The sequence below is a fragment of the Neoarius graeffei genome, chromosome 1, assembly GCF_027579695.1.
Source record: "Neoarius graeffei isolate fNeoGra1 chromosome 1, fNeoGra1.pri, whole genome shotgun sequence".
Classification (NCBI taxonomy): Eukaryota; Metazoa; Chordata; class Actinopteri; order Siluriformes; family Ariidae; genus Neoarius; species Neoarius graeffei.
The window spans coordinates 29,107,950-29,131,154 of NC_083569.1; the positions used below are offsets into that span (position 1 = coordinate 29,107,950).

General features: G+C 44.5%; 2 protein-coding genes across 8 annotated transcripts in view; both read right to left on the reverse strand.

Moving 5' to 3' along the window:
• LOC132892323 (NACHT, LRR and PYD domains-containing protein 12-like) overlaps window positions 1-23,205 on the reverse strand; it is a 101,335-nt gene that overhangs the window by 67,121 nt on the left and 11,009 nt on the right. For 6 of the 7 annotated variants that reach the window (XM_060930625.1, XM_060930621.1, XM_060930639.1 and 3 more), the window contains exons 5-9: window positions 17,892-17,945; window positions 15,861-17,651; window positions 11,988-12,182; window positions 6,409-6,582; window positions 5,961-6,134 (exon numbers count right to left, since the gene is read on the reverse strand). In XM_060930625.1, the coding sequence (XP_060786608.1) occupies window positions 5,961-6,134; window positions 6,409-6,582; window positions 11,988-12,182; window positions 15,861-17,651; window positions 17,892-17,945 (2,388 nt within the window). The remainder of the gene's footprint in view (window positions 1-5,960; window positions 6,135-6,408; window positions 6,583-11,987; window positions 12,183-15,860; window positions 17,652-17,891; window positions 17,946-23,205) is intronic. The other variant, XM_060930622.1, reaches the window with a different exon arrangement.
• LOC132892387 (zinc finger protein with KRAB and SCAN domains 5-like) lies at window positions 7,250-11,568 on the reverse strand. The gene is made up of 2 exons (XM_060930650.1): window positions 10,377-11,568; window positions 7,250-7,571 (listed from the first exon to the last, which is right to left on the reverse strand). Exon 1 carries the CDS (start codon window positions 11,431-11,433, stop codon window positions 10,543-10,545), a length of 891 nt encoding a protein of 296 aa, XP_060786633.1. The 5' UTR covers window positions 11,434-11,568; the 3' UTR covers window positions 7,250-7,571; window positions 10,377-10,542.

The window sequence follows — 23,205 nt, forward strand, 5'->3', positions numbered from 1 at the left end:
AATGGTAAAAGTTTGGTGAAATTCCTTTCATTAGCCTTGGAGATATTGTGTTCACAAGGTTCTCGGACAGACATTTGACCTCACAGTGACCTTGACCTTAGACCTTTTGATCTCAAAATCTAATCAGTTCATGTTTGTCCCAAAGCACACAAATAGTGAAAGTTTGGTGAACTTCCTTTCATTAGCATTTGAGATATCGCGTTCACAAAGTTTCGGGACAGACACACACACGGACCCACGGACAGACGGACAACCCGGAAACATAATACCTCCTGCACCTTACGGTGGCAGAGGCATAAAAAGGGGTGGCACAGTCGTGTAGTGGTTAGCACTGTTGCCTCACAGCAAGCAGGTCCGGGTTCGAGCCTAGTGGCCAACAGGGGCCTTTCTGTGTGGAGTTTGCATGTTCTCCCCGTGTCCCCGGGTTTCCTTCGGGTGTTCTGGTTTCCCCCACAGTCCAAAGACATGCAGGTTAGGTTAACTGGTGACTCCAAATTGACCGTAGGTGTGAATGTGAGTGTGAATGGTTGTCTGTGTCTATGTGTCAGCCCTGTGATGACCAGGCGACTTGTCCAGGGTGTACCCCACCTCTCACCCTTAGTCAGCTGGGATAGGCTCCAGCTTGCCTGCGACCCTGTAGAACAGGATAAGCGGCTACAGATAATGGATGGATGGATAATGGAAAAGGCAAACCTCCCAACCTCGAGTGCAAAGATTATGTTAAATATCTTGGAACCTTAATCGAGAGTAATCTTACCTTTAAATACCATATTGAACATACTAGTGCATCTAAAAAAATTAGAATACCATGAGAAAGTTCCTTTTTTTCATAATTTAATTCAAAAAGGTAAACTTTCATATATTCTATATTCATTACATGTAAAGTGAAATATTTAAAGCCTTTTTTGTTTTAATTTTGATGATTATGTCTTATAGCTCATGAAAATCAGAAATCCAGTATCTCAAATTATTCAAATATTCCCTAAGATCAATCAAAAAAAGGATTTACAATACAGAAATGTCCAACTTCTGAAAAGTATATTCATTTATACACTCAATACTTGGTTGGGGCTCCTTTACCATGAATTAGTGTCAGTGCGGTGTGGCATGGAGGTGATCAGTCTGTGGCACTGCTGAGGTGTTACTGAAGCCCAGGTTGCTTTGATAGTGGCCTTCAGCGTATCTGTATTTTTGGGTCGGGTGTTTCTCATCTGCCTCTTGACAATACCCCATAGATTCTCTATGGGGTTCAGGTCAGGCAAGTTGGCTGGCCAATCAAACACAGTAATATCATGGTCAGCAAACCATTTGGTAGTAGTTTTGGCACTGTGGGTAGGTGCTAAGTCCTGCTGGAAAAGGAAATCAGCATCTCCAAAAAGCTCATCAGCAGATGGAAGCATGAAGTGCTCTAAAATCTCCTGGTAGATGGCTGTGTTGACTTTGGACTTGATAAAATACAGTGGACCAACACCAGCAGATGACATGGCACCCCAAATCATCACAGACTGTGGAAACTTCACACTGGGCTTCAAACACCTTGGATTCTGTGCCTCTCCACTCTTCCTCCAGACTCTAGAACCGTGATTTCCAAATTAAATGCAAAATATACTTTCATCTGAAAAGAGGACTTTTGACCACTGAGCAACAGTCCATTTCATTCTCTCCTTAGCCCAGATAAGACACTTCTGACATTGCCTCTGGCTCAGGAGTAGCTTGATATTAGGAATGCGAAAGTTGTATCCCCTTTCTTGAAGATGTCTGTTCGTGATGGGTCTTGATACACTGACACCAGCCTCAGTCCACTCCTTGTGAAGCTCTCCCAAGTTCTTGAATCAACTTTTCTTGACAATCCTCTCAAGACTGTGGCCATCCCTGTTGCTTGTGCACCTTTTCCAGCCACCTTTTCAGTAATGACCTTTTGTGGCTTACCCTCCTTGTGGAGGGCATCAGTGATCATCTTCTGGACAACAGTCAAGTCAGCAGTCTTCCCCATGATTGTGGTTGTGTGTACTGAACTAGACCGAGAGATACACTATGTTCATACTGTTTTACTCAAACTCGAAATGAAATATTCTAATATTTTGAGATGGGATTTTTTTATGTTTTTTGTACTGTATGCCATACTGATTAAAATTAAAATAGAAAAATGCTTGAAACATTTTAGTTTCTGTGTAATGAGTCTATAATATATAACATTTCCACTTTCTTAAATAACTGATGGAAAATATTGAACTTTTTCACAATATTCTAATTTTTTGAGATGCACTAGTATAACTTAAGATAAGTAAAACTGTCGGAATGACTGCTAAACTCAGGCACTTTGTACCTTTTAAGACACTACGTCAAATTTATCAGTTTCTGATCTTTCCATACATATCTTATGCTGTTACAGTGAATTGCCAGTACAGCCTTGCCAGTAAATGTTACTTAAATTAGATTTTGATTCTACAAAAACATGCCCTGTGCTTCATGTCTTTTGCAAAAAGAAATGAGCACGCGGTGCCACTTTTTGTTGATGCTGATATTAATGCCTGTAAAATTCCTATACTATGAATCCGTATGTTGCCAAATGCATGACATTCGAAATGGGTTGCCCCAACCAACATATTAAATCTTTTTATTGATGCCAGCAGCATCCATTCATACAGTACTCGGGCTTCGACTTCCAAGAACTTTTACAAAAAAAATCTAGACCAGAAATGCAATGTAATGCATTTTCTAGAGCAGAAGTAAGGGTGTGGAATGACTTACCAGGGTTATTAAGAGAGCTTCCAAAACAACAAAACTGCATACTGCCCTGATTGATAATCTTCTTAAATATGACAATTATACTCAAGGGCGTCAGAAGCATTTTTAATTGGGGGGGGGGGGGGGGGGGGGGGGGACACTGGTGGGGGGTCTGGGGGTTGTCCCCCAGAAAATTTTTAATTAATTTTCTGGGGGACAACCCCCAGACCCCCCACCAATGTGTCACCCCCCCCCCCCCCCCCCCAATTAAAAATGCTTCTGACACCCTTGAGTATAATTTTACCTACAAAAGTCACTTAATTCAATGACTCTTTTAGAGACTCAACAATAAGTCCTCATTCAACTTGTCCATATAGTCATCAGCCTGTTTTTAAACCCACTGCTCTGCCTAAGATAATGAGATGAATGTGACAATTTATCACCAACAATGACTTTATGGGTGTATTTTACTTTTTATTTTGTGTTTCCTTTTTTATTTAGTTTTAGATGTAACACAACGTCACTGTACCAAGCAATAGTGACAGTCAACTGTATGTTTAAAAATAAGAATATTCATAATTTCACACAATGAACAGGCATGACATGGCATCATGCAAACTTCATAACACACAATCACACTGTGTCAAGCAACAGTGACACATAAAAAATAACTTCACACAATGAACAGGTGCAATTTTGTTCACCACCAACAGTGACTTTAGTGGGTGTTTTACTTTTTTCCGATTTAGTGATACACATAACAAAAATGACACGGCATCATGTCATTAACATAAAACAAAACACAAAATCACACTGCGTCAAGCAATGACACATAAAAGAGAACTTCACACAATGAACAAGTGCAGTTTTGTCAACCTACATGCAATGGTGGTACCACAGTAACATTTACAGATCAGTCTAACAAACAGATTTATAGATATAACTCCTTCTTACATTGGTGCCACCACAATTTCTACCACTTCATAACTTTTATCCCCCTTTCCTTCACAATCCACCTGGAATAACATCCATCTCTCTCCATTGCTTTCCTTTCTACTATTCCTTCCCCATACACTGATTTCCCATGTTACTTTCCAGAAAACTGTCAAAGACCAGACAAAACAAGTTCTTCAAATCACAACAGGGAATCAATAAATATCATCAGAGCAGACTTGACCTCATTCTTGGCATTACAATAAGGTCGCCCTACTGGGTTTGAATTAAATGATAGCTAACATTAAGCTAGCTGATACATCTCCTAACATTGACTAGCCAGCTAACTGCACTAACATTTCCACTGGGACAAAAAAACCCTGTCCTGTGGGGAAATTTCGACTGACTTTCCGGCTTCTTTGTAAAGAATGTCCTTATGTCCATTATGTCTGGGTAGGGAGCAAATACTGCAAACAAGCACCTGCCCCTCTGCCCTCTGTCCAAAAAAGTGCCCTTTTGAATTTTTTTTTACAGTTTACTGACGCCAATGTCGACATGATCTTTCAGAAAAGCCGCGGCATTAAAAGCGTGTGTGAAAATAATGTCCCGATGTGTGCCCCCTCCGCACACACACCGGACCTCTGTCTCTCTTGCTCTGTCACGTGAACAAGCGTGCAGTGCATTCAATGTGAGGTTGCAGCAGCATAGCGTCCTGGAAGCCACGGCCTTGTCGTAGCGCAGACAACACATCGGGCAGTCAGTCAGCTCTTCCCCTGCCCCACCAGCCAGGTAACACATGAATCGAGTGAAAATGTATTGTTTGCCTTCTAAGCCCAAGCTGTAATTATTTTGTCGTGAAGTAGCCCGTCGCATACAGAAACAACTGCACATAAGTATTATATTTTTTGCTAGACCATTTTCAGATTTAGGAAAACAAAAATTTATTTTTCTATTTTGTTCAACTAGAGATTCCTGGCAAAGTCAAAAAGCCTTGATGTAATAAATTAACATTAAGTGGCTGTTTTACACCTTTAAAAACTAAAACGGGTCAGTGGCGACCCGAAAACAAGAGGAGGGTTAAATCTCAGACTTTTATAATAAGGTGTTCCACATGCGCAAAAAAGTGCCCTTTTTCCCCCCAGAGCACTTGCCCCCCAAAATGTCTGTGCACGCCACTGTAGTTCAACATTAATTTAACGTGGCCTAGGGTTAATTTTGAGGGCAGAGAACAAAAGAATAAGGTTTTGGCAAAAGCTAATCATTGTGAGGTGGCAATGGGGCTGACATCACCTCCTCCACTCTCCAGCAGCTGCACCAAAATGTCTCTGCTCGCGCTGAGATTCACTCGCGCGCGGTGAGTTGTTGTAAGAAACGCCCGGAAAACCCGGAGTGGATTTTCAGTGGTCTGTGTATTCTCTTATCGATCAAGTGGAATGTATTCTTTCACAAAGTAATAGAAACGGCGCTGGGTGAACTCATATTTTATGTAAATATGGGGGCGTCCAAACAAAGAATTATGAAATGTGAAGGGGACACGCCCCCATCACATTCAATGGTGTCGACGCCCATGATACTGATATCTCTCAAATCAGTGCAGCTCTAAAGAATCACAGATTTTGATTTTTTCTCTTTCTACCTTGATAAATGGTGCTTTTATAGTTATGTTTATCTTTTCGCCGGATTAATTACTTTTTCTTCCTGTCCAGCTGTAACAATTTATTTCCAAGTTCTTTTTATTATTATTATTATTATTATTATTATTATTATTATCATCAGTTTCTTTTCTCCTCGTATTCTTTTTTTCCCTTTCCTGATTTATGATAATTTATTTAATATTTAATGTGACTGATCCACCTCGATTAGCATGATGACTTGCGGATCAGTCCAATATTGTAACACAAACAGCTCTGCAGACGACACACAATTTATAGTTTTGCTTTTCCTTTCTTTCAAGGAATCATTTTATCCAAATAACGGAATTTAAAGCTTCAATTTTTTGAAGAGGGCAGTTAGTTTGTGTCTCAGGTGCAGTTTGTGTGATTAGTTACAGTGTTGTAGTAAATTTCACAGTGATTTCAGACACATTGCAGTCAGATCAAGTCCCGTTTTGTGCTGCAGCTTCTCACATACGTCCATCTGACCCAAAGACTCTGTGACAAATCATCAGTGTGCAGTGAAAAGAAACAATCTTCCTCCTCAGGACACTGATGATGAACCTAAAACCTCTGCTTCAGTCTCACTATTAGAGAATGTGTCTAACTGAGGAGCAGGTCATGTGACTCTCAGAGAGATGATCTTACCTCAGTATCTCCAGTTTACAGTGAGGATTCTCCAGTACAGCACAGAGACGCTTCACTCCTGAGTCTCCCAGATTATTATTAGTCAGATCCAGTTCTCTCAGGTGTGAGGGGTTTGATCTCAGAGCTGAACTCAGAGCAGCACAGCCTTCATCTGAGACACCACAATCACACAACCTGCAGAGACACAATGACACACACTTCATCAACAGATTTTCATCTTGGTGTAATAGTGGTTGTGAAGATGATGTCTCTCATGCTGGACTGTCTCTATTCTCTTCACCAATCACAAGCTATTATTAATAATGACTCAAACATTACCACTGTTACTGACATTAAGTTTACTCGAGGTGCAAAGGATTCAGCAAAAAGTCAATAATTTAAAGGTTTAAGTGAAGAGTCAAGTTTTGTAGAATTTATCTCTGCTTGACTCTCAGAGAGATGATCTTACCCCAGTGTCTCCAGTTCACAGTGAGGATTCTCCAGTACAGCACAGAGACGCTTCACTCCTGAGTCTCCCAGATTATTATTAGTCAGATCCAGTTCTCTCAGGTGTGAGGGGTTTGATCTCAGAGCTGAACTCAGAGCAGCACAGCCTTCATCTGAGACACCACAATCACACAACCTGCAGAGGCACAATGACACACACTTCATCAACAGATTTTCATCTTGGTGTAATAGTGGTTGTGAAGATGATGTCTCTCATGCTGGACTGTCTCTATTCTCTTCACCAATCACAAGCTATTATTAATAATGACTCAAACATTACCACTGTTACTGACATTAAGTTTACTCGAGGTGCAAATGATTCAGCAAAAAGTCATTAATTTAAAGGTTTAAGTGAAGAGTCAGGTTTTGTAGAATTTATCTCTGCTTGACTGGATTTTTAATGATCACTGTAGCGCGTATCGAGTGTGGGTGGAGCACAGAGGACGGCAGGACAGGGTTTGGAGGCAGACAGGCGATTTATTTTTACAACTTTTCAGTATGATACCGTTCATTCATTCACACGCACACACTTGTCTGGTCCCGGGTTGCGCTCCCTCTCCTCTCTCTCTGCCTCCTTAAATAGGGAGCGGTTACTGGGAAAACACACACACAAACACAGGTTAATTATCCTCAGGTGTCGCGATTCTGCCACTCACCTTCCCCGGCTCCACCCTCCTGTCACAGACCGGCGCTTGACCACGCCCCCGCTGCCACATACCCCCACCGCCCGACTCAGGCCGGGCGCTCGTCCGGCCCGCAGCCGACTCCCCCCCCCCCCTTGGCGGGAGAGGAAGTCCGCCACGACCATCTGTGCCCCCGGCCTGTGGACCACCTTGAAGTTGAAGGGTTGGAGTGCCAGATACCAACGGGTGATCCGCGCGTTGGCATCCTTCATGCGGTGGAGCCACTGGAGGGGCGCGTGGTCCGAACAGAGAGTGAAAGAGCGCCCCAGCAGGTAGTAACGGAGGGCGAGGACCGCCCACTTAATCGCCAGGCACTCTTTTTCAATGGTGCTGTAGCGCCCCTCACGCACCGACAGCTTCCGGCTGATATACAGGACCGGGCGGTCCTCCCCTCCACCTGCTGGGACAAAACGGCCCCCAGCCCTCTGTCCGACGCATCGGTCTGCAACACAAAAGGGAGAGAGAAGTCAGGGGAGTGTAAAAGTGGCCCCCCACACAGTGCAGCCTTTACCTCAGAGAAAGCCCGCTGGCACTGCTCCGTCCACTGGACCGGATCTGGCGCCCCCTTTTTAGTGAGGTCAGTCAGCGGGCTGGTGACGTCCGAATAATTAGGTATAAACCTACGATAGTAGCCAGCCAGCCCCAGGAACTGCCTCACCCCCTTTTTGGTCTTGGGCCTCGGGCAGGCCGCAATCGCTGCCGTCTTATTAATTTGGGGACGCACCTGCCCGTTGCCCAAGTGGAAGCCCAGATACCGTACTTCCACCCGCCCAATCGCACACTTCTTCGGGTTGGCAGTGAGTCCCGCCCGCCTCAGCGACCTAAGGACGGCCCTCAGGTGTTGTAGGTGCCGCTGCCAATCATTACTATAAATGATGATATCATCTAGGTAAGCGGCGGCATAGGTGGCGTGGGGCCGGAGGACCCTGTCCATCAGCCGCTGAAACATAGCGGGCGCCCCAAACAGCCCAAAAGGAAGTGTGACGAACTGGTGTAAGCCGAATGGTGTGGAAAAGGCCGTTTTTTCCCGAGATAATGGAGTCAAGGGGATCTGCCAATATCCCTTCGTCAAATCCAGTGTCGAGTAAAAGCGAGCCGTGCCTAGTCGATCGAGCAGCTCATCAATACGAGGCATTGGGTACGCATCAAATTTAGACACCGCGTTGACTTTTCTATAGTCCACACAGAACCGGACCGAGCCGTCGGCCTTGGGAACCAAGACCACCGGGCTGCTCCAGTCACTGTGGGACTCCTCGACGATGCCCATTTCGAGCATGGCCTGAAGTTCTTCCCGAACCACCTTTTTTTTGTGTTCGGGTAATCTATAAGGACGGCTCCGCACTACCACCCCCGGGGGCGTCTCTATGTGGTGTTCTATGAGGTTAGTGCGACCGGGCAGGGGCGAGAACACATCCGAAAACTCGGCCTGCAACTGGGCGACCTCCGTGAGTTGGGTCGGGGAGAGGTGGTCTCCACAGGGGACCGGAGAGGTACGCGATGCCAATGACCCTTTTTGGACCTCCGGCCCCAGCTCCGCCTTCTCTGGAACTACCGACACCAACGCCACGGGGACCTCCTCGTTCCAAAGTTTCAGCAGATTGAGGTGGTAGATCTGTAGCGCCCCCTCCCTGTCCGTTCGCCTAACCTCATAGTCGACGTCCCTGACTCGCCGTGTGACCTCAAAGGGTCCTTGCCACTTGGCGATTAATTTGGAGCTCGACGTGGGCAACAGGACGAGTACCTTATCTCCCGGAGTGAACTCTCTAAGGCGCGTGCCCTTGTTGTACAGGCGGGCTTGCCGTTCCTGGGCCTGCCGCAAATTCTCCTGAGTTAGGTGGGTGAGCGTGTGGAGTTTTGCGCGCAGATCCATAACGTACTGAATTTCGTTTTTGCTCGGTGAAGGTCCCTCCTCCCAATTTTCCCGCAGTACATCTAAGATGCCGCGCGGCTTACGCCCATATAATAATTCAAACGGGGAGAACCCCGTGGAGGCTTGGGGGACCTCTCGCACTGCAAACAACAAGGGTTCGAGCCACTTATCCCAGTTACGTGCGTCCTCACTTACGAATTTTTTGATAATATTCTTGAGGGTGCGGTTGAACCGTTCAACTAAACCGTCCGTCTGTGGGTGATAAACGCTGGTGCGGATCGGCTTAATACCCAGTAGCCCATACAGTTCGCTCAGTGTTCATGACATAAACGAGGTGCCTTGGTCAGTCAGAATCTCTTTCGGGATTCCAACCCGGGAGATGACGTGGAAGAGGGCCTCCGCAATACTGCGTGCTGAGATATTGCGAAGAGGCACTGCTTCCGGGTATCGCGTTGCATAGTCCACCAGAACCAATATAAAGCGGTACCCTCGTGTTGACCGATCTAATGGCCCGACGAGATCCATCCCAATCCTTTCGAACGGGGTCTCGATTAATGGTAGGGGGCGCAAGGGCGCTTTTGGAATGGCCGCTGGATTTACTAACTGGCATTCGCGGTATGCCGTACACCACTTACGGACATCGCCGCGAATCCCCGGCCAATAGAATCGGGCCATTATCCGGGCGAGTGTCTTATCCTGCCCGAGGTGTCCAGCCATGGGATTAAAGTGAGCCGCCTGAAATACCAATTCCCGGCGGCTCTTTGGAATTAGCAATTGGGTGACTCGCTCTTTCGTCTGAGTGTCCTGCGTCACTCGGTATAACCTATCCTTCAAAATGGAAAAATAGGGGAAGGACGGGGTGGCGCCCGGCGGGAGCGTCTGACCATCGATTACTCTCACTTGGTCAAACGCGTGTCGCAGAGTCTCGTCTCGTGATTGTTCCAGTGGGAAATCCGCGAGGGATTCCCCAATAGAAAGAGGAGGAGCCGGTGGCTCCTCACTCTGTCGCGGAGATGACGTAGACGGCTCTGCGACCACAGCTCCAGCCAAAGCGACACCGGGACCCTCCCCTGTTAACCGGCAGGACCCACTCTTTATTAGGCGTGCCATTAAACCCCGAAATCCCGGCCAATCAGTCCCCAAAATCAAAGAGTGGGTAAGGCGAGGATTAACCGCCGCCTTCACTATCGATTTCTCCCCTCTGAAATGTATGTGGACCGACACCAACGGGTAGCTGTGAATATCCCCGTGCACACACAACACCTTCACCCCTTGTGCTCCCCCCAATGCCTCGCCTTGCACCAGGCTTTGGCGGATTGAGGTCTGATTGCAACCTGAATCCACCAACGCCTGATATGTAGCCCCTTGTACACTTACCGGTATGCGATACGCTCCGGCCCGATCGAGGGCAGCCTCTGGCGTGTCGGGGATCCGCACCACCGCCCCCACTTCCATCGCTACACACTGTTGCTGCAGGTGGCCCGGTTCCCCGCAGCGCCAGCAAACCGGCCCGGGCCTTCCCTCTGCAGCTGTGCTCTGGGGCTCACTCACCTGAGGGGGGGGGAGAGACAGACACAGAAGGGAGAAACGGGAGGGCACCACGGGTGCGGCGGGCCGGCTGGGGTGGAGCCGGCCCCCGCCTCCGCGGTGGGGGAATGGGGCGAGGACGGGACACGGGAGGAGGGGGGGGAGAAAGAGAGAGAGGAGAGGAGAAAGAAGATGCTGCCGTCCGCTGTCCTGCTGCCGGAACAGCCGCCAGATGATCCTCCGCCAGTCCCACGGCCTGATCCAGCGACGCCGGGCGGTGGCACTGGACCCACTCCGCGGTTCCAGCTGGTAAGCGGGCGATGAACTGTTCCAGCGCCACCTGGTCGATGATTCCCTCGGCGTCGCGATCTTCGGCCCTCAGCCACCGCCAGCAGGCGTCCCGGAGCTGCTGGCCGAACGCGAACGGGCTGCTGACTTCCTCCATCCGCAGCGCGCGGAAGCGCTGGCGCTGCTGCTCCAGCGTGCGCCCCACGCGCTGGAGGACAGCCCGGTGAAGGTCGGCGTAGGCCAGCCTGCGGTCGGCGGGGAGCTGTAGTGCGGCCAGCTGCGCCTCTCCCGTCAGGAGGGGGAGGAGGCGCGCCGCGCGCTGCTCCATCGGCCACCCCGAGGCTTCGGCGACCTGCTCGAACAATGCGATGAAGGCCTCGGGGTCGTCCTGCGGGCCCATCTTGGTCATGGTGAGGGGAGACAGGCCCGCGGCCGGGGCGCTGGTGGACCCCGCCGACGCGAGGAGACGCCGGAACGCCTCTCGATCTTCCTGCTGGGCCAGCACCAGGGCTTCAAAGCGGCGCTCCTGCTCCTTTCGGAGCGTGACGAGTGCCTGGTGCTGGCTCTGCTGAGCCGTGGCGAGGGCGTGGACCAAGTCCGCGAACGGGGAGGATTCCATGGGGCTGCTGGGTTGGTGCTCCACCTTGTCCCGGGTTTCGGCACCACTGTAGCGCGTATCGAGTGTGGGTGGAGCACAGAGGACGGCAGGACAGCGTTTGGAGGCAGACAGGCGATTTATTTTTACAACTTTTCAGTATGATACCGTTCATTCATTCACACGCACACACTTGTCTGGTCCCGGGTTGCGCTCCCTCTCCTCTCTCTCTGCCTCCTTAAATAGGGAGCGGTTACTGGGAAAACACACACACAAACACAGGTTAATTATCCTCAGGTGTCGCGATTCTGCCACTCACCTTCCCCGGCTCCACCCTCCTGTCACAGACCGGCGCTTGACCACGCCCCCGCTGTCACAATCACATATTTAATTGTAAAGACACTTAATTATTTCTTGAAAGTAAAAGTGATTCTGAGGAGAAATGATCACTTCATGACTAATATATTTGTTCTGCATGTTTTACTTTTACAGAAAATTTTAATTGATAAACAACACTGTATACAACTATTAACTGCTGCTTTAGTGAGTTATTGTGACTCTCAGAAAGATGTTCTTACTTCAGTGTCTCCACTTTACTGTGAGGATTCTCCAGTACAGCACAGAGACACTTCACTCCTGAGTCTTCTAGTTTATTATTAGTCAGATCCAGTGTCTTCACAGTCAGATGCAGTTCTCTCAGACTGGAGGTTTCGGAGTTGAGCACTGAGACCAGAGCTTCAGCGCTTCTCCCTTTAATTGTATCACAACTGATCCTGAAGGAAATAAAAGAATACATAATAAACTCACACAAATGATCAAACAGGTCCTCAAATCTTTCACTGCACCATTTCATTTTCATAAATGACAAAAGTACAAACTCCGAGTCGACAATACACTGAAATGCTGTAACAGTAATTCACAGTTCGAGCTGTTCGGATTTGAGTTTTCTGCTGCACACATCATCACTGACACATGGGATAAACACGCAACATCAAATCTGATCACCAAATTGGGAAATAAGAGTCTGATCTAAAATATTTATAAGAGGAGAAAGGAAAAGAGTTTCAAAAGTCAGGTTTAGATGAAGCAGGCAGAGTTCGAGGCAGAGTCATATTTATCTGAACAGATCAGACATTTGATTTGTTCTCTAATTAGTGAGCGACTGAAATGATCACAGCCCAGTGCTGAAGGAGTTTTATGGAGATACTCATGATGAGCTACTTGGCTAACTGTGTGTGTGTGTGTGTGTGTTGCCAGGTGCTCCTTGAAGACATCCCAACCTGCAGAAACTCATTTCAGGGAGGTGTCGTGACGCATGACTTTTTTCCCCCATCGGGGGGGGGTCACGACACCTCCCTGAAATGAGTTTGGATGTCTGTAGGCCAATCAGGATGCTCTTTGTCAAGCATGTGCTACATGAACAGGCACATGCGCAGTCTCCCTCGCACACTCCGTCATATGCACGATGCAGACATTAATGTTTCGCGTGCACGCTCTTGCTCGCTTGCTCTAGATTCCGGGAGATATTCTCCAAATTCCAGGCATCAGGGAGCCGCTATCAATATGCGGGAGACTCCCGGAACTTCCGGGACACTTGGGATGTCTGTCCTTATTTGTTCCTGGTGCCAGTGATTTACAGACTGGACATGTTTTTCCCCTTACACTCTGTGTGTTGTCTCTCCCTGTCTGACCTGAAATCAATAAATCCCAGAGCTACAGCAGGGAAAAGAACAAAAGCTGTGAAGGTCAACAGGAAAAAAAATTTTAATTTATAAATTATATCAGGATATTAAAACAAAATAATGTAATAAATTTATATTATGATGTAATAAAAGTAAATAAGAATGGTGTTTGTAATGAATTATCTGTGAAAGTCTGTTTTCACGACTTGAATAAAACCGTTTATCAGGTCATAACAGGCCTCAACATTAACTTTTGTCACCTTTTTCCCTGCAGGGCAAATGGCTTCAAAACATTTTTGTCCCCTTTGAATTTCCTTTTGCCCTAAAATTTTGTGGTATTTCGGCCAGTTGTCAAGTCCACGGTTCAAGGCAACACTGATATGTTTTCTAGGGGTATAATTGAGTTATTTAGACAAAAGAACATTTAAAAAATTATTTTTAAAAACATTCATGTCTGCAACAGAAGAACAAGACAAACCCTGAAAACATGAAACATAAATCAATATCATACATGTAAGAGGGGCAGCACGGTGGTGTAGTGGTTAGCGCTGTCGCCTCACAGCAAGAAGGTCCGGGTTTGAGCCCTGTGCCCAGCGAGGGCCTTTCTGTGCAGAGTTTGCATGTTCTCCCCGTGTCTGCGTGGGTTTCCTCCGGGTGCTCCGGTTTCCCCCACAGTCCAAAGACATGCAGGTTAGGTTAACTGGTGACTCTAAATTGACCGTAGGTGTGAATGTGAGTGTGAATGGTTGTCTGTGTCTATGTGTCAGCCCTGTGATGACCTGGCGACTTGTCCAGGGTGTACCCCGCCTCTCGCCCATAGTCAGCTGGGATAGGCTCCAGCTTGCCTGTGACCCTGTAGAACAGGATAAAGTGGCTAGAGATAATGAGATGACATATATGTAAGACTTACGTATGGTATGAGTACATAATATGTCTTTTTATATCGAGTTTCCGACACAAAACACTTTCTTTTGCCTCACAATGACTCGCAATATTGCAAAGATGAATTATAAAACTAAAAATATTATAAAACAGGAGTGTGTACTGCAGTACTGTCTTATCATTCAGTCTGCCATTGCATTCAGGAGGAAATTAAACAACCTGTCCTCCTCATCTACATCAGCTTCCTGTGCAGCCTCTGCAAATTGTGGGTGCCATTCACGCCGTCCCTCTGTCCACCATGGGTGGCCTGCCCTCAGCATTAAACGCATCAAGATCCAGGCCCTGTAGAGAAGGGGTTATCAACTTTCTCTGCTTTAAAGCCCACCTATTCATACTTGTCCCGAGTCGGGGCCCATTAAAAAAGATCCCCAATTATTTTGGCTCATCTATTCGATTAGAATCTAATAATCTACTGTAAAGTGTATTCATGGGATGCAACATCACTCCCTGTTACAGATGGGAATTTAAATAAATGCAATAAAAACAAATTTTTAGATTGTAGATATTGTATTTAAAGCTGTATGGATGCAGGTCATTCTCAGTCAGAAGGGGTTAATGATCCAAAAGTGGATCTGATCCATTCGCACAAGAACTTATTGCCATGTTTGTGTTCAGCAAACAAGCAGATTATTAAAACCAAGAAGTCCACTCAAAAGAAGTGGATATAGAAACCACGCCGAAGGATTTTTCCTATGAAAGAAAAATTTACCACCTAAATTTGACATTAGTAGAATAAATTGTGATCATATTGTAGCCGTAACTAAATACAAAGACAATAGTTATGCATACTATTAATTAACTTAATGTGAAGATAATCAACAGATTTTAAGCTTTTTTAAACATTGTGTATATTTTAGTCTTGTATTTGTAATTATTTGTATCTGTACATGCACGACCCCACCAGCTCTGCTGATCAACTGATTGTGTTTAAATAAAGTTATTCATTCATTATGAGGTGGAAAATTATCCATCCGTTGAGTTCCCTGATGTCTCAAACTACCTGGTGCTGCAGACATCGTTCTACATGACACACAGATTAAAACCTGAAAGAGCATGGAGGAGAACAACTTGTTATATGTGGCTGAGTTAAAGATCTGGGGATCAGGACACTACAAGATAAATCCTGTATCATTTTTGCCCGGGTAAGGAGGAGTTTCTGGGCTTTTTGTCCATGTCTTTGCGATGGTTGCTATGACGCTACAAGTTTTTGTATCAGGTGAAAACAAATGACTGCCACTCGATTCCCAATCCTCCCTGATCTTCTCTTCCAGCAGACATCACAGATCCATAGAATTACTCACAAATCTCTCTCTCTCTCTCTGTGTATACGCGCATGCTCTGTGTGTATTTGACAGGGTGGGGGTGTTTAAAAACAACAACAAAACGCTGTCCTATTGTCGACTTAATTGTATTTCGATCAGCATTTCTACAGGCTCTGTATCATATTCTACACACTATCCTACAGGTTCAAAAAGCTAGTCACTGCATTCAGTAGGTTGTTTCCGAGTCATTAGATTTTGTAAATGCATCATGGCAACAATCCAACAACACCTTGATATTAAAAAGAAAACAAAAAGAATCATGAAAAAGTATTTTTGAAGACTGAAGTATTTTTAAAAGCAAATCCTCCAGTACTGTAACTCAAGTAAAAATTTGACTGAACAGCTTTCACTTGTATTGCAGTAACATTTGACCCGGAGGATCTTTACTTTCACTCGAGTAATGGAGTTGTGGATTTTGTCCCAAAGTGCAGATTTGTCACAGTGCTTTCAGTTTCTCTCTCTCTCTCAGTGGAACAGTAGAGCAGTTATATTCAGCTTTACTTACATTGCTTTTCTGGATGCTGAAATCACAGGCATCACTTTCACAAGAACCCACTCTGGTATCTTCTCTGTCCTGGTATATTTACTCAGGTCAAACTCCTCCAGCTCCTGTGCTGAAGTCAGTAACACAAACACCAGAGCAGACCACTGTGAAGGAGAGAGTTCACTTTGTTTTCCAGATTTTACGTAGCGTTGGATTTCCTCCACTAGAGAATCGTCACCCAGTTCATTCAGACAGTGGAACAGATTGATGGATTTTTCTGCAGGAAGATTTTCACTGATCTTCTCCTTAATGTACTGAACTGTTTTCCTCTTTCCTGTCCAGGAGCTACTTCCTGTCTGTGTTACTAAGGCACGTAAGAGTTTCTGATTGGACTTCAGTGAGAGACCCAGAAGAAAGCGGAGGAACAGATCCAGATGTCCAGTCTGACTTTTTAAGGTCTGATCTACAGCACTCCTGTGTACATCTGAAATTGTCTTAAAGGACCAAAAATACAAATTACTGGACTGACTCTGATCAAGAACATTTCTCTTTTCCTTCATGAAGGTCAGATGAACATACAGAGCTGCGAGATGCTCCTGAACGCTCAGATGAACAAAGCAGTACACTTTACTCTGGTGAAGCCCAACCTCCTCTCTGAAGATCTGCGTACACACACCGGAGTACACTGCTGCTTCTGCCACATCAATGCCACACTCTCTCAGGTCTTCCTCATAGAAGATCAGGTTGCCTTTCTCCAACTGCTGAAAAGCCAGTTTTCCCAGTTTGAGAAGCATTTCTTCATCACTCTCCTGCTTCTTTGAGTACTTTCCTCTGATGATGTTTGTCTGAATGATGAGGAAGTGTGTGTACATTTGAGTCAGAGTCTTGGGGATCTCTCCACTCTCTGCTTCACTCAACATTCTCTCTAGAACAGCGGCTGAAATCCAGCAGAAGACTGGGATGTGACACATGATGTAGAGACTTCTTAATGACTTCAGGTGTGTGATGATGTTCTCGGCCAGGCTCTGATCACTGACCCTCTTCCTGAAGTACTCCTCCTTCTGTGGGTCATTGAACCCTCGTACCTCTGTGACTCGGTGGACATACTCAGAGGGGATTTGATCAGCTGCTGCTGGTCGGGAGGTAATCCAGATGAGAGCAGAGGGAAGCAGATTCCCTTTGATCAGGTTTATCAGCAGCACATGCACTGATGCTGATTCAGTTACATCACACACTCTCACTGTGTTCTGGAAATCCAGAGGGAAACGACACTCATCCAATCCATCAAAAATGAACAGAACCTTTCCCAACCCAGACATTTCTGTTTCTTTGGTTTCCTTAAAATAGACATGAAGGAGCTCCATCAGACGAAGGTTTTGGTCCTCCATCAGATTCAGCTCTCTGAAAGGAAGTGGAAATATGAGGGGGACATCCTGATTTGCTTTCCCTTCAGCCCAGTCCACAATGAACTTCTGCACAGAGACTGTTTTTCCGATACCAGCCACTCCCTTTGTCACTACAGTTCTGATGGGTTCGTCTTCTTCAGATAAGGGCTTAAAGATGTCGTTGCATTTGATTTGTGTTTCCTCTGTTGTTTTTCTCCTGGACGCTGCCTCGATCTGTCTCACCTCATGTTCTTTATTGACGTCTCCACTGTCTCCCTCTGTGATGTAGAGCTCTGTGTAGATCTCATTCAGGAGCACTCGGTTTTCCTGCTTTATCATCACTTCATTTAAGCACTGAAACTTCTTCATCAGATTTAATCTGAATTTTTTCCGGACGTCATTTCCAGCAGCAGACTCTGGGGCGTGTCTGTGTGACAGGGTGAAGTAGGAAGACATGGTGAGACATGGGCTCCAATTATTAGAGTTTAAGATCACAGTTTTTCTGACTGGTTTCCACAGATGTTTTTTTTATGATGTTCTCACTGTGCATTTGTTTTATTCTCCTGTATGTTTTCTATAATCTAATCAGTCTCTATGAAATAACAGCAAAGAGGTTTATAATACCAGTGCGTCAGTGTCACAGTCATGGTGTTGGGTTTGATCTTACCCTGTATCTGTGATGAAGATCTTTTCTCTTCTGTCTCCTGCCTTCTGTAAAACACTGGGAACAAAACATTGTTGCTGTTAAAGACAATAACATTCATCACTTTAAGCCTACAATCTAAACTTTAACCCTAATTTTACTACAATAATTCTTTATGAGTGCATTAACATTTAGAGAGCACAGTGCTGAATACAACACAACAAAAATATTGTGGAACTGGAGAAAAAAAATAGTTTTCCCTTCTTATATGGTCATTAGGGATGGAACAGAATATCACTCCATCATGCAGAATAAACAGATAATGTGTTTTAAATGGATACAACAGCAGATGTGTATTTTTCAGAAAGCTGGCCAGAAATGTTCAGAGGTATAAAATCTGTAACTGGATCCAGAATTATACTCCACCCTCGATGATCCACCAGTCCATCATTTTAGGGGCAATTTAGTGATCAGTCGACCTACTGACATGTTTTTGGGAGGTGGGAGTTCAGGTTGAGGAAAATGCTGATTTTCATTATTATTAATAAATACTGTAATGTCAGTGATGTGATTTATGGTAAATAGTCATTGTGTTCATATAAAGCGTCTCCATTTTCTATTATATTTTACAGAAACACTCAGACACATCGCTTTTCATGGAGACACAGCCAAGAAACAGTGATCTCAATGGGGTCGGGATTTTAACCGTAAATGTTTTATTATTATTATTATTATTATTATTATTATTATGTTGTAGTAGTAGTAATTCCATATTCTTTTTGCTTATATTAGCATTTAAGACGTTACCTGTAAAACATTTGACCTTCATAAATGTTTACACTCCTCAAAAGCATTTCCTGAAAGTCTTGCTGAATTACTAAAAACTAAGAAACTATTATATCATAAAAACTGTACAGTAGACTTCCGGTAATGGCGGCGCGCTGAGTAGTCGTGGTTTCTCTTGCTCTGTTGCTAACCCTACAAGTTGAGCACTTTAAACATTCCTAACTGCCTTTAAAAGTAAAAGATTTTGTGATTTAGGCTTGAACAATCAAACATGACAAGGACAAAGAACAAGGACGAGCTAAAGTGAAACGGAGGGCTCCTTAATGAAGAAAACATGTCGACAGCTAACTCCGAAGAGAACAGCGATGCGCCACCTGCACAGGTGGGTAACACCGACTCCATCGAAAGCACAGAAAATCCCTCTACCTTGGACATCATGAAGGCTATACTGTCATTCAAACAAGACTTTCACACAGAAATGGAAGGGGTATTGGCGGCTATCAAGAACGTGCAATCTGACATTAAAGAATGCAGCGGCTGGACTTCCAAGGCAGAGCAATGCATTTCTGCAGTGGAGGACACCATTAACAAACTGTAAGCGACAGTGGCCAAACTTGAGAAGAAGGCTGAAAGTTTAGCCAGTAAAGTGGAAGACCTGGAGTGCAGGAGCCATCACAACAATGTGCGCATACTGGGCATACCTGAGAAAGAGGAGGGATCCAACCCATGCTCGTACATGGAGAAATGGATTGCGGACAATCTGGAGATATCAGCCCCGGTTCTGGAGAGAGCCCACCGCTTACCGAACCAAAATCCTGGTTCTACGCTGAGAGCACTCATTGTGAAATGTCTTAATTATAAAGATAGAGAGGGCATACTTCGAGCCACCAGGGTGAGGAAAAAAATTAATTAATTAATTAATTAATTAATTTAAAAATAAAAGATAATCTACAAAAATAATAAAATCAGATTCCTCCCGGATTTGTCTGCAGAAGTTTACAAACAACAGAGACAATATGACAACATGAGGAAAAGGCTGCGGGACAAGGGGATCCTCAAACACCGCATCATCTTCCCTGCCAGGCTACTGCTGACTCACAGAGCACGAACAACCATCTTTGACAGCCCGATGGATGTGGATAAATACATCAGGGAGTTGGGGGAATCGGAGCCCGGAGACTAATTAACTAAGGGACTACAAACTCATCACTACAGTTAAGATGTGATTTCTCTTTGTGATGTTATGAAACTCCATTCTTTAAGGTTAACATTTACAGCACGTTTTCTATATTCATTTTAATAACAGTAAGGATAGGAATTAAATCTAAACCAACAAGCAACACTAGCAAGAGAGTTAAATTAATCAGAAGAATGGTTCCTCATCGTAGAGTGGACCTGTTCAGAGTGCTCGAAGGAAGAAGTTTGATAAGGGATAAGGGTTGCCCTAGTGTTCAAGTTGGGCATTTGTGTGTTTGGGATGTTCGGGGAGGGAAATCTCTCTTCATGTGCAGCATGGTACCAACTTTATCAGATTTAATGCCTTTTCATCATACCTTCCCAAATGGAAGACATAAAAGAAGCAATTAATAATGGGGAACCTACCAAACTTCATAATAGGCTAAAACATAATATATAAATGGCAGATATCCTAATTGAATGTATTTCATGGAACTGTAGAGGCTTGAATAAACTTACCAAAGTCAAACAGGTTATGAACAGGATAAAACAGTTAAAAGCCAAGACAGTATTCTTACAGGAAACACGCTTGCTAGCTAATGAGTTATCAAAAATAAAACGTAGATGGCCAGGGCATGTCCTAACATCATCTTATTCTACTAATGCCAGAGGCATCATGACATTAATACATAAATCCATTCCACTACAAATTGAAAGAATTATCGAGGACCATAATGGTAGATCTTTAATCGTACAAGGCCACCTTCTTTCTACACAGATTAATTTGATCAATCTTTACGGACCAAATACTGATGATGTAAACTTTTATAACAATTTATTTTTGAGAATCTCAACATTGCCAGGCAAAAACATTATTGATGGAGATTTTAACTGCGTCTTGGATCCAAGCAAAGACAGACCAGTCAGAGTGGACAATACTCATATTAGATCCAGAAAAACAATACACCATTTCATGAAAGAACTCAATCTGGTGGATATATGGAGAAATTTGAACCCAACAGTGAGAGAGTTCTCCTGTTACTCCAGCACTTATAAATGTTATTCTAGAATAGACTATTTTCTGGTGTCAGCAGAACTCCTGTCTAATATTAGAGGCTGTCACTACAACAGCATAGTCATTTCAGACCATGGAACAGTCTCCATGGTCTTTGTTGAGCCAAAGTTGATACATCAATGCCCTAAGTGGAGTTTCCAGACTAAATGGATGCAGGATTCAAAATTTCTACAGTTTCTGGGGGAACAAATTGATATTTATTTTGAAATGAACACAACCCAGACCTCTGCTACAATTAGATGGGAAGCTTTCAAATCATTTATGGGGGTTAAATTATAAGCTACACAAGCAGACGATCAAGGGAATTCCAAGGAAAATATAGAGTTGGAACTACAAATGAAAGCACTAGAGAACAGGAGCTACCACGAGAGGGAGTACAACAGTGATACACAGTTATTACTATTAAGGACTCAATATAATGAGAACATCTAAGGCCGCGGCAAATTTAATGAGACTTAGACAAAGCTACTATGATCAAGGGGAAAAACCTGGTAGACTTCTTGCATGGCGCATTAAACAGCAGCAAACTGAGAGGACAATTACAAATATCGAGGATACACATGGGAATGTTATCAATGACCCTCTGGAAATCAATGCTACATTCAGAAATTTCTACAAAAATGTTTAGAAAATTGAATACAACATTAACACTAACACTCAGACAATATCCTTAGATCAACTTAATATTCCAAACATTTCTGAGGAAAGTAGAAATATGTGGGACAGGCAGTTAAGTGTAGCTGAAATATTAGAAGCCATCGGGGCACTGAAGGCAGGGAAATCGGCAGGACCAGACGGTCTTCCAATTGATTTATAGAAATACTTCAAAGACAAACTGGTAACCCCTCTCTATGAGATGTATTTAGAATCTGAAAATAATGGCATTTTACCTACTTCATTGAGAGAGGCCTTAATTATCCTGCAGCCGAAACCAGGGAAAAGTAATACTAAATGTGAAAATATGCACCCAATAAGTTTAATAAATACGGACACAAAAATTCTTAGTAAAATTTTGGCAAAGAGACTGGAGGGTGTACTTCCAAATATTGGGGGGGGGGGACGATCAAAATGAGTGCATAAAGGGTAGGTAGGGGTTCCATAATGCAAGACGGGTTCTTAATATTCTTCACAATCAGAGGGGAGAAAGGGATACGGCTCTTTTATCACTTGACGCAGAAAAGGCCTTTGACAGAGTTGAATGGAATTCTCTCTTTGATGTTATTTTGAGATTTGGAGACCATTTTTATAGATGGATTAAATTATTACATCTAAACCCTGTAGCCAAGGTGCTAACAAATGATGTGACCTCCAAACCCTTTAACATCACTAGAGGGTGTCCACAGGGCTCGCCTCTGTCACCACTTTTATTTACACTAGCTATAGAGCCATTAGCAATAGCAATTAGAGCTAACAGAGAAATAATAGGGGTTTCAATTGGCAACAAAGAACACAAAATAGCTCTCTTTGCAGATGATGTAATTTTATTTTTAAAACAGCTGGACACCTCCATACCTGCACTGTTAGATCTGTTAGACCGATTTGGCAAAATGTCTGGTTATAAATTGAACGCCTCAAAATCCTCACTTATGCTGATTAATGAAAATGAGGAACAAAAAATCTGTTCAACATCCATCTCCTTTTAAGCCCTCAAATGGGTTCACTTACCTGGGCATTAAATTAACACCTCAGTTAGAAAATATAGCATCAATAAATAATGAACCTGTGATTGCACCCTTCCTGCACTGTTCTCCGAATCAAAATTATGGATTTGATCAACTGGTCACTTCACGCAATTGATACAATCTTCTTGACGGGAAGCCTGGGTTCAGGGGAACCTGCCTGTCCTGCCGGATCGTTCGCAGCCGGATACACCATGGATGCCTGGGAGAAGTGGCGTGTGGTGTGCTTGGCGATTCTTTCCGTGGAGGACATTGAGGATATTTACCTATTCTGAACTATGATCACAGGATTTTTGCTGATTGGACTTGGCATTGCCCTGGTGTATCGAGGAAATCAGATAACGGTAGCAGCTGTTCAAAGCCCCATAAAGCTGCCCGACATGATTGAGGCGGTGGGCAGAGCTGTCGGCACTCAGACTGTGGCTGTTCAGAACTTGAGTCACAACATTGATAACATCATGGAGAAGTTGATGACTTTGCAGAGAGATTTTGGTGGCCAGAATGGACAAGCGGGTTAGTCGGTAAAGGACACGTCTACCCATCTTAAGTCTAAACAAATTCCAATCTTATCTTGACTCTCCCAGCCAGCACTGCCTTCAAGGTTGTCACTGCAGAAACGTGA